Genomic DNA, 15,817 nt, shown 5'->3' with positions numbered 1-15,817 from the left:
AGATGCAGCAGACAGACAGGGAAGATGTAGCAGACAGACAGTAAAGATGCAGCAGACAGGGAGGATGCAGCAGACAGGGAAGATGCAGCAGACAGTGAAGATGCCCTTTAGCACAGAGAACTGACAAAAATCCAGCTCTTGAGAAATGAGAGCAGCTTGTCTCGGAAACCACCAGTTACCCCACGTGATGGCGACAATAAAGATATTTACCCTTTACTTCTCTGCCTCGCCTTTATGCTTCACATCAGGCGATTTTAGATGACTTAGCTGTCTGCGTGCTTCCAAGTGGAAAACTCGAGGTACGGAGAAATTTACTGCCTTCGTTGACTTTATGAATCAAAACACTTACTTTAAAAATCAGATATTAACTGTTAAAATGTGTGTGTGCACATATTCTGTGGGAGTTAGAGAGTGACTGAAAGTCCGCGCTCTCCCTTTATCATCAAGTTTCCAGGGATCAAATGCAGGCTTTCAGGCTTGGCAGAAAGTGCGGTTTGCTGCCGAGCCATCTCACTGGCCCCAATTCAAGTATTCTTCCCCTGTGTTGAGATTAAACTGTAAGCGCCTGATGGGTCACTTTATTTTCACAAGTCAAAACCAGAATGATGTAGCGCTGAGTAGAGAAGGCAGAATTCCCTGAGCCACCCAGGAAGAAAGACAATGGGTTGACTCACTGGCTGCCTGATCTTACAAAGGTCTCATGGAATTTTGGTGAGTGCAAAGCCAGGTTCTCTGCGTGTGCAGTGTTTTCCAAAGTACAGATGTTTCCCTCTTGGCTGGGGCTGCCGTCTGGCTTGTCCACATCCTCTCTCAGTGTTCTATAAACAGTGGCATAATAGTATAGCCTTCACCTGAAGCTCAAACTCATGGCTGGATAGAAAATGCTTCTTGGGAGAGACAGACTAGCCCTCACACATGTGTAAGTATCTCTTTCAGTATCTCCCTGAGGTAAAAAGGTCCCTGTTGAGGAATAGCACTTTAACTTGGCGAAGATGTGTTACATTTGTTTATACGGTGCATTTGCTTAACTATGTAAGGATGTGTTGCTTTGCCTGCCTAGGTGCCTGATTGGTTTATTAAACGTTGATTGGCCAATAGCTAGGCATTAGAGGGATAGATGAAGCCGGCAGGCAGAGAGAATAAATAGGAGGAGAAAAGGAGAAGAGAGAGGAGAGAGAGAGAAAGACACCCAGGGCCCGCCAGCAGACAAGGAGTAGATCATGAAGAAAAGAAAGGTAAAAAGCCCTGAGGCCAAACCATGTTCGAAGAGAAACAGGTTAAGCTGTAAGAGTCGGTGGGTCAAGTACAAGCTAAGCCGATCATTCATAACTAATGAGTCTTTGTGTCATGATTGGGGAGCTGGTTGGTAGTCCAAAAGAAAGACTGTTACAGGTCCCTCTAGTTCTGGGCCACACATTAAGTGTTCCTAAGGACACCAGGGTAAGAGAGACATAAATGTTCACTACTTGGAGGTGCTAGTCATGGGTGATTATAAGCACAGATCGATGTGCATATGGTTTTGTGGGTAGATACACTTGAGTGCTGGTGCATGTGGAGGCCAGAGTCCCTGTTAGATCCCCTGGAGCTGGAGTTACAGGCCATGGTGAGCTGGGAGCTGAACTCAGGTTCTCCGCAAAAGCCGTATGTGCTCTTAATCTACGGGCCATCTTTTCAAGCCCTAAGCTTGATATATAATCTTTATATATAAAGTTTCGTAATCTTGAATTGAATTACAGAAAATGAAACTGTTTCAGAGCTAGGATAAAGTTGTATTTTTTTTGTCTGTCAAGTAACATTTTAAAACTGCCGTGGGTTTAAGTCACATGAGGGTTCCTCTGCAGGTGTGTAATTTATCAAGCCAAGCACCGCTAAGTCCTGCTAACTTAGAAAACGCAAACGGGGAAACCCAAGGCCGACGACATACTTAACACTATTATTCCTGTTAACACGTGGTTTCATTAGAATATTTTAATTTCCTAGCGATTGAAGAACACTGAACTCCTAAACATATTTCAGCCCATGGATAAATGCACTGATCTTTGTTTGTCAAGGTGGGTGTGTTAGATTATATAACTGAGCTCATATGGTCACATCAAGTATCTCAAGGAGCACTTAAAACTCTTGTGGGGGGAAAACATCCAACCTGATAGGTTCAAGCTACAAAAACCTAGAATTTTAAGCCAATGAATGGCAGGAATCTATCAAAAGTTTGAGCTTTGTAGGCTTTTGCTTTGTTTTACATGTGTATTCACATTGGGGGGGGGCTTTCCAGAAAATTACGGATGAGATACTGTGAATAGACAAAAGGAGGTATCATTAAGGTTTCTCACACACGCTTTTCTTTGTATATGTAAGTTCTAATAATCAGAAAAATACATAGGTATGTTTTAAATCTTATTTGGAGATAATAATAAATAAATAAATCTTATTTGGAAATAATGCCAAGGCTTTGAACTGGTGTCATATTACTCTTTGGTACACAACAAGGGGCTGTCTTCGTGCAGGTAGAGGTCTGTGCCTCCACCAAAGGCTGTCTCGGGGAAGGGTGCCTCATCTCGTGAGCCCCACAAAAGACAGAAACCTGAGCTACACGATGCCTTCAAATTAGAACTCATGCCGCAGCATTGAAATGCCTCTACATAAAATTAGACCCAGATCTTGGAGAATAGGTCAGATATGTAATGATCTGAATTTGATCTAAAATGCCACTGTTTGCAAAATCTTTTCAGAGGCATAAAAGCTCTCCTCTGAGCCAAAGACGTGTTTGCTATTGCTTTTAGCCAGGCTGCATTTAAATACAAGCAAGGGTGCATGGATACTGTAGCTGTGATGCATTACTTGTGATCTGGAGAAAATTTTAATTTCCTTTGCCTCAGTTTCCTCGTTTGCAAAGTCATGAAGATTTTTAGCGGGGGATTTTGAGTGAGTGTGCCTGGCACACGGAAGCCATATCATAAATGTTAACTGCCAATATTGGCTATCATTTACTAATTATATATCTCATACTTTTTTTGCAGAAAATCTATCAGCACATAATAAAGGTGGTTCTAAAACATCTCATTCTCTCACCACATCTAAAAGGACACCATTTAGAAGAAAAAGTTAGAATGCATATAGGAGTAGACACCTATAATCCTAGCACTTGAGAGGCTGGGGCACAAAGATCATAATTTTGAGGCCAGGGTTACAAAGTCAAACTTTGTATTTAGAACAACAAAACAAACAAACAAACAATGAAACCGAAAACATAGACACATATCCCAAACTTAGCTCAGAGTTATCTATCTACCCTAAGCTTGTTCAATTTTTTTCCTCGTTCCAGCCTTTCTTGCCAAAAGGCATGCAAAAGGGGAAGGAACAGATCACATCAGAAATTAGCCTGCTACACGGACCAAAAGAGAATCTGCATGCATCAGAAAATAACTTGCTAATCATGACATTTTAATCGACATGGAAATACGTACTTTCCAGGCAAAAGACTAACAAGGCAATGGTTTTCAGACAATTCTAAAAAAAAAAAAAAAAAAAGGCAGCAAAGATTCCCTGCTTCAGCATTCAGCTGATCTTCTTTCTATGTCTGTGAATTTGGCATTTGTAGATTGAAAAACATTTTATTAAAAAATGTTTGTAGGGGCCAGTAACAAGCTCAGTGAGTGAAGGCACCTACCTGCTACAGGTGCTTGATACACGAGTTCCACCCCCAAACCCCCAAGGTGGAAGGCGAGTACCAGCTCCTGCAGGTTGTGCCCTTGCCTCCACAGGCATGCTCTCCCCCAACACAAGTAAATATTAAAGAAAATGTTGGTACTGAACACACACACACACACACACACACACACACACACACTTTTTTTCTTGTGATTATTCCATAAACAAAACATTTTGTTGTTGTTGTTTTGTTTCCAAATGAGCAGCTACACTGTTCATGTGCTGTGAGTAATCTTGAGGCGTGTAAATACAGGAAGGTATATAGGCAGGATAGATGCAAACACTATGTGATTTTCTATAAGGGACTTCGGCATCTGCAGTGTTGGATATCTGTAGGGTGTTCCTGAACCAGTTCTCCACAGGTATTTCTTTGGGCCTTCCTAGGTGTGCTGGCTAGTTTTATATCAGTGTGACACAAGCTAGCGTTATTTAAGAGAAGGGAGCCTCGACTGAGACAATGTCTCCATAAGATCAGGCTGTAAGGAAGCCTGTAGGGACAGTTCAGCCTATTTTCAGTGGTGCTAGCCCTGGACTGGTAGTCCTGAGCTCTAAAAGAAAGCAGGCTGAGCAAGCTATGGAGAGCAAAGCCAGTAAGCAGCACCCCTCCGTCAGCTCCTGCTCATGTTCTTGCTCTGACTTATTTCAATCACATTGTACCAAAGTGTGAGCCAAATAAATCCTTTCCTCCTCATGGTGTTTCATCGCAGCAATAGTAACCCTAACTAAGACATTGGCATATAAAACTAAGGGATGCTACCATCGTCCACACGCACATTGTGTTGCTACTCTACAGGCCATCAGTATGACCCAACTATGTGCAGACATCTCTACATTTCTTCCGAGGTCTTCTGTATGTTGTTGGTCATGTCCTGAGCTAGAAATTTAAGAAGCTGTCCACATCACTAGCCATACTTCTGCTGGGCAAGATCTGGTAGAGAAGAGAATATGGCAAATCAGATCCTGCTGTCCAATCACACGCTTAGCCTCTCTTGGGTAGGAGAAGAGCTGGCCAAGGAAGGCTTGCTGAGCTCAGAGTATGAACCATATAGCATTTACAAAGTCCATTAGTCAGTAATGCAGCCACTATGCTAGTGTTGCAACATCTAGCAGTCTCTACAAGGCTCCAGGAGGTAAGAATTGTATTTCCAGCTCAAATCAGGATTTAATGTCACTCAGGTATACATACTTTTTGCCTTTGCTGTTTGCCGTACCCGAACAAAACTGAGCCTCAGAGAAACCTGACCACTTCCTTCTAGTCTCTGATGGGTCAAAGCAGATTTTCTGGAATTTTTCCTTGTGGGATTTTTTTTTCTGGTGAATTTTTATTTCACTGTCAATGTTCTCAAGAACAGACTCAGTGGCAGTGGCAATATTTAGTGCTGGGGGTTGGGTCTGTTGTTTCCTAGATGATAGAATTGGCCAGTAGGCTTCTAGTTCTTTTTACAAAATAAGCAAAGGTCTACTTTATCATCCATGCACCTAAAATTATACAGAAAGAGCACACCACTTGCTGGAGACAGGCACGGTCATCGGTCCACTCATCAAAGCAGCAAAGAACACAATCTAAACCCTAAGTAGTTAAATAAAAAATGACATCCTTTATTCATCAAGCCCTGTTAAACACTGAAATGCTCCATCTTTCTTACATTACTTAGCAACGCCCTGTCTATTCTTTCACCCCCCACTCCCCTAAATTAGTCTAATGAGTTCATCCTTAAACTCCAGATTGTTTTTCTTTTCTTCATACTACTTACATTTTATTGTTTCATCAGTATCAAAGCCGATCTAAAAGTTCTTTTCTCCTATGTGTGAAATGGACGTTAATGTGTGTCAGCACATGTTCAAGATGACATCAAAGTTAGGCCCCACGCATTTTAAGCCAAGGTTTGAGAATCTAAGTATCTCCAAGGATCCAAAAGAGTACAACTCTGTCTCAGAAGCACACTCTTATCATGGGCATATTTCTTATTTCCACAGTTGTGGTTTCGGATACTCACTTTCCTGCTTTCCTGAGGGTTCAATTCGATAGCCTCAGATTTAATTCCTGAATGTCAATTTCTATCTAGAACAAAAAGAATCGAGCAGACTAGGAAGCAGGTTTGCTTCAAGAGGATCAGTGACAACAGAGGCCCTTGGCATTTTAAAAGAGCCACACAGACAGTAAAGGATAAAAGTGAACCAAGATACACAACTTTGTACACGTTAGAAACATCCAATGTGCCACCAATACAATTTCCCTAAAACACAAAAAGTCCCAGAGACTGGAGCCACACGCATCTGTCTTTCCCAACTATCTATTTTCCCCACATCCTGACATTCATTAAGACGTTTTCAGCCAGAATTTTTGGCAATATGCTTTTTTTTTTTTTCAACTACAACAAGCCACACAAAAGTACTGCCATTAATGTCCAATGGTTGCATCAGGCCAGGCCTTTCTAAAATACATGTGATCTTTAAAAGATTCTCTGTCTTCCCTTCATGAGTCAGCAGTGCTCTGTCTTCACCAAAATCACTTATTTCACGAGCTCAGATGTTCTCTTCATCCAACATTTTGTTGATGCCGTCGCAAAGTTTCTGTAAGTGAGGTTTAAATTTCCCAAAGGGATTATACAAGGCAGCCAAAAAATCACAATCTGAAAAGTGATCAAAGACGTGATTAACCCGTCCGTGAGACTTGGCGGTGAGGTGGCGCTGGATGATGTCATGCAGCAGCTCCCGGCACTCGTTCAGCAGCCTGGACAGCACGTTGCGGTCGAAGGTGTACTCCACCTGGTGGAAGCTGACCACCGTCATGGCGAGCTGGTGGACCTTCTTCTTGAACTTCTCCATCAGCGCCAGCTCGTCTTGATTGAACTGATTGTTCCTGTGGAGCACGGCCAGCTTGATGACTGTCTTGATGAGGTTCTTGATGACCCTCTCAGCCTCCTTCTTGTTTTGGGTGTACTCCTTGGTCACCCGGTAGAGCTCATCCAGCACCTCGCTGCTGGTGTCATCGATCAGGGTGGTGGCGATGGATTTGGATACCATTTTACCCAGGATCTTCTTTTGGGCCTGGACGGCCAGGTTTTTGGAATTGAAGACATCTGTGGCCACTGTAAAACAAAATGAAAAAGAATGGAAGATTAATAAATAGCAAGTAAAACAAAACAACACAAATCTCCAAGAATTAGGGAGCACTTTCCCCCATTCCTTCACTATTTACAGTCTGACTCCCATTTACTGATATAAGTTTATGTTCAGAAAAAAAAAGATTCAATGTTTTGTACATTTCTGCGCATTGGGTTCTCATTTGTGGAATTAATGGGTTGATGTGTAATTAAAATCCTTTATGCCTTCTGCTATGTAGTCAGTAATTTCTTTAGCAGTTAATATTTATAACATCCTTGAAAATATCTTCTAGGCACCAGCACACATGTAGCACACACTAACACACATATACATATGCATAGTCATATAAGTAAAAATAGATCTAAAAATTAAATCTGTCTCGTGAAGTGGTAAACCATTTTATCCAGCTTAATTGTATAAAACCATTAAAAATTTTAAGTCAACTCTATACCTATTTGCTAGGCATCTGCAAACCTAGGCATCTTAAAGAAACTCATTTGAGCCAGGGCGGTGGTGGCACACACCTTTAACCCCAGCCCTTGGGAGGCAGAAGTAGGTGGATCTATGTGAGTTCAAGGCTAGCCTTTTCTACGGAGTGAGTTCCAGGAAAGCCACTTGGTTACATAGAGAAACACTGCCGGGGGCGGGGGGAGAGAAGGAGGGAGAGACGGAGGGAGAGAGGGACTGACAAACTCTTTTGAATGAAAGCAGCTTAAACAGCAAGGCCATGATACTGAGCAAGATGTCACATTTACTCCAGCAAACCCAAGGGAGAATCCTCTCATAAACCACTTACAGAAAGCTTAAGTGCCTAAGACATTGGTCATCGCTCTCTCAGCCATCCCACCCACTTTGAATTTCACTCCCTGATGTCAGCTTTTGGAAGGTTTTGCTCCAGAGAGAGCTCACTGTCAGCTGCTATTCCAGATCCACTGCTTCTTTTACGTTTTGAGGAAATAAACTTATTTCATGAGCCGATGAAACACGTTACATGCAAAGCATACTCTGGAAAAGCAGATCCCGGGAGCTGACATTTGGAGTGACTGTGACTTCATTTGGCAGATGTTTAATGCTCGAGAAGAGTTGCCCAAATCACAGATTAATAATATATGAAACAGAATGCTGCTAGCTTAGGGCCCATAGAGAAAATGCTCTACAAACCAACATTAGCTTTATTCTACTATGATTGCCCCTTCCATGTGCTGGATGCAATCGGAAAGCTTGTCTACGATTCTGCCTTTTCTCCCTCTACTGGCTGAGGGCTCAGAACTGTGGTTCTCCGGGTATCCACCCCGCCATAGGGTTCAGGGATCTCTCTCCTCTCTGCACTTGCCACAAAATGCACTCAGAGCAGTTGAAATACAACCATTTAGTTTAGATGCACACCTCAGGGCACTGGTGATGTAAAATGATTTCTAGTTTGGATAAAAGTTCGCATCATTAGGAAGCAAAACAGCAGAAGTAGCAAACCCAGGCTGGAAGGGCATATACGAGCAGTAACTGCCTCGGTGTGTAGGTTTCAAGCTAGATGTAAGGCGGGGACACAGAGAGTCGACACTACATCTGAAATCTGGATTCACGGCAAGTATATTGTCTCATGCAGGTTATTCCAGAACGGCTCCTACTGTGTAGAGCTCACCCAGGAACACACAAAGTTGTGCATCTCCTGAAAGGGTGTCCTGGTGCAACCAGAAATGGCGCCCTCCCAGCCGTCATATGACGTTACAGAAAGTGAAGTGAGAGCGCAGAGGAAGAACTGAAATACGTTTGGAGAGGGAGGAAAGGAAAGTGAAAAGCTGCGAGAAAAGGCCGACTTCGGGGTCCAAGCTTTTCAACCATTTTTAGTATAATAGTAATCCATTCTTATTCCCGTCGCTTGAATGATTTCCAAGAGCGTTAATTCACACTGATGAAATGCTACACAAAGAGTTGGTACCCCAGCAGATAATACCGCCACATTACGGCCAAGGGCCTTCTTTTATGTTATATCTCCAGATACAGACCTTAAAAAAAAAAATCAATCTGGTTTTTACAGGAAGAGACACACAATCACTTTCAGATACATAACACATAACTCAGATTTCAGCAACCTATTTTAGATGAAGGCTCGCTCTTCTGCTTTGAATCTTTTAGAGACTGGCATAGCCTACAAACACCCTATCTAGAACCTACAATCTCAGTACCCAGATCAACATACTTTCCGTTGGGAAATACTGAAACTAGAGTGGAGAGGGAGGGAGGGAAGGAGGTTCAGACTCCTAGGTGCTAATTTCTCAGGGCATTTTGCATCAAGCTACTTTCCTCATTAAATCTCAACATTTCATTTCAAACATACCAGAGAAGTACGAACTCTATGCCACAGCATTTTAGCTTCCTGCAAGCCAGCGGGGGGCGGTGGGGGGGGAGAAGTCAATCTCCTGCAGACTAAGCAAGGGCCTCCCCCTTTACTGTAAGCGAGGCAGAGCCCAGACGTGGAAGTTGATCTCTGGGGCTTTTCTTTTCCTCCCAGGACTTCCTCATGACACTTGCATTTTAATCTTTATGTCAACCCAGTGCTCTCTTCTTCCTCTCCACTAGGAAGACTTCCATCCAGTGGTTTGATTTTTCAGCCTTAGAAACGGCCTCTTTTGAGCCAAGCAAGGTTGTGGCTGACAGCCACTTGCCAGGGATATGTGGTCTGTCTGGGATCATCAAGTGTGACTGTTTGCTTTCTTGGACATTAACTGCTGCTGGCCTCAGCTGCTGGGGATCACTGTCAGTTCCACATGCTGGCCCAGGTCTCTTAAAGGTCCACTGCATCCCAGAGCTAATCCTGGACTCCTGTCTAGTCTCACCCCTATGTGATATCATCGCCATGGCTGCAGAGAGCAGCCATGTGCCAGTGACTCCCACAGTCCTGATTCAGCCTTGACTTCTTTTCCAGACTCGTTTAGCAAAAACATTTAAGGCTGTTTTCTTCTGAGAGTTTGCAGACATCACAGATGTACCATGTCCCCAACTGAATCCTTGCCCCCCCTCCATCCAGTATTTACCAGCTCAATTAATAGCATCTCTCCTGGCCAGAGACCTGGGAACCATCCACCATCTCGTCCTCCCTTTCCTTAGTCTGGTACCAAGATTTTTCCATTTTTTACCATTTATTTATTAGTTTCTAAAGTTTATTCAATTCCCTCCATCTCTACAGATATCATCTAGTTCAACTCCTTTCCAATGTCTTTTCACACTACAATCAGGGTACTTTGAAAATGTACATATAAAATGAGGTGCTTTTTTATTTTTCCACGATAGGTTTTTTTGCTGTAGCTTTGGGGCCTCTCCTGGAACTAGCTCCTGTGGACCAGGCTGGCCTTGAACTCACAGAGATCTGCCTGCCTCTGCCCCCTGAGTGCTGGGATTAAAGTGCACCACCACTACCAGGCAAAAATGAGGTTCTATTTAAGTTTTTTGCTAACCATCACACTTTCTAGTTCCTAAAAACCATTTTTTTTTTTTTACCGAATTATTCACAGCTCTCCCTTTGGGCCCTGAGCTCTCCAAAAGCAGACTCCATCTGTCTACTTCTCTGTGCCATGCCCTGGGCTTGGGCAAGCACCAGTTTCTCCCATCTCTTTATCTTGCTTAAATACTTCTCTAGGAAAATGTTTTGGCCTAAAAAATATATGAGTTTAAAATACATACTTGAATGTTTCTGTTTGCTTATTTTACAACTTAGAGAAATCAGCACTTGTGGTAACTCACTAAATATGCGGGCTGTCACCCCACCCCCAGGGTAAGCATACTTCACAAAGTGATTTCTCACCACCAGCAATTAGGTTTTTTTCGAGAGCAAAGACTTATGTATACTAAGGGAATACATCAGATGACAACGATACAGATATTGTGAGTAGAAGCAGGGTGTAATATTTCTGACTTGAACCGCAGTGGAAGAGTAGCTATCCTGGCCCAACTCTGCTTCTGGCTTGGTCTGTGTTTAAACAGGGGACAGAGAGATGAACCAACACATGTTCCTGGAAGCAACTGAGATGCACACAGATGTTCTCCAAGGAGACGGTGTTGAGAATATTGATCAACGGTTTACCAATGAAGATGAATTCATTTGCCTTGGGAAGAGACATAGAAACTGTTGGCAGGAAGAAAAAAAAAGTCTGTGTGAGGTCCTATTCCATTCCTAGTTTGGGGGGGAAAGACTGTTTTACAGAAAAGAATACGTCTAACTTTACATCTGCTCACCTCCCCCTCCCTCTAGGACTCAACCAACAGTCCACTTCAGCAATGTTTTCTGTAAAACAAACTAATATTTAGGGAATCCTGCTTTTACCATCAACAACCATAAAGTTGGAGATAAATATTGATGGTAAAAATATTCTGACCCATGTGTGCTCCGAGGAAAACGAAGATGAAAAGCCTTTTGATAATATCAATGACTGAAATTTTCTGAAGGCTGACAGAAATGCCCCACGATTGCCGATACGGCACAATGAAGGACGCAAGTCACGTTACATATTTATCAGCAGACACAATGTTTCTCACTCAACAAGTGTACTACACTTGGTATTTTTGAATGCTGACTACAGATACACATGTCATTCCAGATGTTTTACCTAGCTAAATTCAATCCAGTGGATCCAGAACGAGGAAGCACGGAAAAGAACACCATTTGAAGAGCACGTCTGGCCATTGTGCAGAAGGCGTCAACGTTCTTTAAACAATCCAAACCTTAGCTCCCTTATATTTGAATAATTCTAAATGTAAATGAACTTAGGCGGAGAAAAGGGGGCAGCTTTGGGGATCAGAAAGCGGTCAGAACCAAGCCCAGCTTCTTCAGGAAATGAGTGAGCTAAGAGGTGACCTCCTTACCCTGGGATCTGGCAGTGGTCCAGGTGAGAATGATTGCTTATGTATCCTGACACCAGTCTCCGTACTGAAAACTCCGAAGTAGGAAATCAATAGTACAGAGAAGAAATGAAATTACAGGGAAAGCAGGGGAGGGGAGCACAGGGGAAGGGAGGAAGGGCCGGAGGAGGGGAGGGAGGAGCGGAGGAGGAAGGAACCGAAGGCACAAGTCGGGCAGGGGCTGAAGTGGGAAGGCTGTGGCCAGTAGGAGCTGTGTTATCTTTATGAAATGTAAGGACAGCGGGCCCTGAAAAGATCAGAAGTAGCAGCATAGCTGGAGAGAAGACAAGTGCCAGACACCTTAGCATGAACTGTATTTATATCCTAAGAAGGCAGCGGCCATCCCAGAGATTGGTATCTTGGGAGAACTGATGTACCTTGGATCCTTAGCTTGACCTTCAATTGCACAGTGGCACGCGTACATTCTCATGTTCTCAAGTGACTGAGAACCAGCAACATACACCATCACAGACAGGGACAAGGCTCCTGCTTATGGGGCCGGAGGGTGAATAAAATTTTCCCAGTGTATTACAGTGAGTCTTGGTATTTCTTGTCTGCGTAACTTTGGATTGAACTTTGGGTACAGTGTTTACAGGTTGCCTTGTTGCCTCATTAACTCAGGTAAGACAGATCTTCAAAACATCCAATTTGTATTCATTAGAGAGTCATGAAATTATCTTAAAATTATACCTCCCAACACATATTGGAATTTTAGCAAAAATATTTAAAGTTGGAAGGCTGCAGTAGAATCGTTGGGGTACGAGTGGTCCCTGCCGGTGGCATTTCTTCCCAGCACCCTGGAAAAGCAGTTTGACTAATCAGCCCAAACACTCTGCAACCAAGGAGTGGCACTGCTCGGGCTATTGCTGGGACCAGGTTTCCTCATCTGTACGCTGAGACCATTTATTGATTCAACCTCTCGGAGTTGTTCTACAAGTCAATAAACGGGACTGCATGGACCTGCCACAGTGCCTACCACAGAGACACCTCTGAAGACTGCAAGGGGAACACAGTGCATTAGCTTCATATATATCTCAGTACTCTAGTGATGACTTGCATTGGGTCAAGATCAGTCAGCTCCTTCTGTCAGCACTATGAAACTGAGAAATGCAAGGTACCAGGCGGTCAAGTGGAAACAGAGGCCCCCTGTAGTGTACCTAATACCAACTTGGGTTTTCTTCCCTGTGATCCCACTGAAACACATGCAAATCTTTTGAAAGGAGAATTTCAATTCCTGAAGGATTTCAATTTCCCTTAGCAACAGATTCAACTGTAGGGAGGTAGTAGGAGGGTCTTTTGTCTGAGGAAACTGGTCCTCCGAGAACAGCAAGAACGCCCACCCCACGGGGACAAGAAGAGACACGGTCGCAACACGCGTGGTATGCAAAGCTGTGTGACAGAGGCACCTCGAGAAGGAAACGAAACAAAGCAGTAAAAGCCACACTGAGGCATCACCACCCCAGGCCTAGCCTTCCACAGCCTCACGGAGACTCAGACACGGGGCACAGGAAGCCAGTGCAGCAAAACAAAGGCCCAAGGGGGAGAGAGTCGGGCTGGGTGCAGGTTAGTGTCTTTGGAATTCATCGAGTTGCTGGTGTGGGGGAAGAGGTTTCCTGATGCTGTGGACAGAGTGAGATTTAGTAAGTCACAGATATTAAAGCAGCCATCGGTGTGCTATGCTCCTGAGGGGCCTTCACATGAACTCTGGTTTCAGCCACCCTCCCCGGTGTGACTACAAACCTCACAAGTAGAGACTGCTTAAACAGAGGACCCAATTCAAGCACAAGCACCCTTCATCTCTTACAGCTGATAATGTGTGGACAAGACAAAAATAAGCCCTGAAGATGACATGAAGAAGGTTTTCCCTGTATGACCACAGGCTGTTTCAGTGACATTGAACCTGTTCAACATGATTTTGAGGTTAACTGCGTGTCCTTTGCTCCTATGCCGTATTTTGTGGTGATTTTGAACATCTAAAGCCAGGGAGACAGGTCAATGGGTAAAGCTAGAAGACCTGTGTTGGATTCCCAGAACCCACGTAAAAAAGCCAGGTGTGGTGGCATGCCCCTGCAATCCTAGCACCAGAGAAAAGGAGGCAAATGGGTCCAGGGCTTCCTGCCCAGTCAGAAGAGTGTGCTTGGCAAGCTCTAGACTAATGGCAGATCCTGTCGCAAATGAGGTGGACAGCATCCCTGACAATGACACCTCAGGATGACCTCTGGACTCCACACAGGTACACATATGTGCATGTCCAGCTACACACGCATCTGCAGCCATTTGGACATGATTATGCACACACATGCAGCCATATGCACACAATTATGCACACACATGCAGCTGCTTGCACATGATTATGCACACACATGCAGCCATATGCACACGATTATGCACACACATGCAGCCACTTGCACACAATTATGCACACACACATGCAGCCATACGCACACGATTATGCACGCACACACACACACACACACACACACACACACACAAAAGACAAAGCCATCTGCTTCAGTCTTTTCATGCCCTATTATTAGACTTACCTCTGCCTCTTCCCAGTGTTCTCTAAAGATCATTCCACCTCTTTATTGCCTCCTTAGTGGAATAAACTATGACAAGACATCCCTATTGCCTCCAGAAATATTTAGATGAAGCAGTATTGTTGGATCTCAAAGAATGTGAGTTTCATAAATGTTAAGACAAAAGTTAAAGAAACAAATATATTTTTATGGCTGCCCAAAGTCAGGGCAAGACATATATAGCCATGAGTACCCATTAAATTATTCAAGGTAATAATCACAGTAAAGATACAAACAATAGACAATAATAACAGTAGTCACCATGAAAAAATAACTTGGTTAGTTCTTTAAGAATTTCAGACAATGTATTTTAATCATATTTGCCCCACAATTCTTCCCCTTAGCACCCAAATTCATGGCCTCTTTTTTGTTATAATGCCTTACTCCAGTTTTTGCTGTCCTTGTACCTCAGTGTGGGGCCATCCACGGGTGCATGGCTGACAACCAGAAGCCACATCCTGACTCTTCTTTCCACAGAAGCTATACACGCCACAGTTCTTCAGCAAAGGGCAGGGGCTCATGAGTCCCTTCACCTCCATGCTAGAATACTAACCAGGCAGCCAATGTTTTAAAGAATCCTTACTATACTATCTGGGAACTTGCATTATCTCACTGAAGTTTCATACCAAGCTTAGAAGGAAGACTCTGCCAAGATGTTCAGGTTAGGTCTCTGAGGTGCAGAAAAAAATGAGATAATTTCTTATATATTTTAATCTTATTGTTTTCATTACCCCAGCTTATTCCTGATCCTTCTCACCTCCCTATCTACCTAATTTCATGCTATCCTTCTTTCTTTAAAAAAAAAAAGACAAAAACAAAAAGGTCAAAACACTTAAAAAACCATGGAGTTCCTTTAACAGTGGTCAACTATTCCTGGCCACAAGGCCCATCCTGGTTGCTACCTTTATCAACCCCCTCCCTTCAAGGCTCAGGGATGGATGCAGAAGAGGATGCAGACAGACTGTAAGAGCCAGAGCTGGCGATGACTCCAGGGAAACAGTGTCTCCCGGACACAGCAGGACTGATACGCATGTGAACCCACAGAGCCTGACAGCATGCACACGACTGCACAGGTCCAAACCAGACAAAATCCCAGGGTTAACAAGGGTAAGTGGACACAAAGTCACTGACCAAGAAGCTGCTGCAACGGAAACCTGCTGGGAAAGGGAAAATTAGTTTTCTCCAATGGGGTCTCACCGAAATTGAGCTACTGTCAAAAAGCCACACAGTCAGTGGGTGGGAGAGATGAATTTGAATGCATACCTGTCCAATGCTAAGCTCTTCTCTGAAAGTCTCATGGATGCATGAGATTTAGAAATAAAGTTTCAGCCAGTCTGTGGTAGTGCATACCTTTAGTCCCAGCACTCAGGAGGCAGAGGTAAGCAGATCACTGTGAGTTTGAGGCCAGCCAGGTTGACAGAGTGAGTACCAGGACATCCAGGGCTACATGGAGAAACCCTGTCTTGAAAAAGGAGGAGGAGGAAGAAGAGACAGAGGAGACGGAGGAAGAGGAAGAGAAAGAGGAAGAA

The 15,817-nt window shown here is 43.7% G+C and overlaps 1 protein-coding gene across 2 annotated transcripts in view; it reads right to left on the bottom strand.

Moving 5' to 3' along the window:
* Nucleotides 1-3,868: 3,868 nt before the first annotated feature.
* The window catches only part of Tnfaip8 (TNF alpha induced protein 8), a 119,020-nt gene continuing 107,071 nt past the window's right edge, over nucleotides 3,869-15,817 (bottom strand). For both annotated transcript variants that reach the window (XM_005356089.3, XM_005356088.3), the window contains exon 2: nucleotides 3,869-6,800. In XM_005356089.3, coding sequence (XP_005356146.1) covers nucleotides 6,235-6,800 — 566 coding nt within the window. In that variant the 3' untranslated portion in view covers nucleotides 3,869-6,234. The remainder of the gene's footprint in view (nucleotides 6,801-15,817) is intronic.

Source organism: Microtus ochrogaster, chromosome 18 (assembly GCF_000317375.1).
Source record: "Microtus ochrogaster isolate Prairie Vole_2 chromosome 18, MicOch1.0, whole genome shotgun sequence".
In the NCBI taxonomy this organism is placed as follows: domain Eukaryota; kingdom Metazoa; phylum Chordata; class Mammalia; order Rodentia; family Cricetidae; genus Microtus; species Microtus ochrogaster.
Note: the sequence above shows the minus strand (reverse complement) of the source record. Positions and strands in the feature narration are given on the sequence as shown.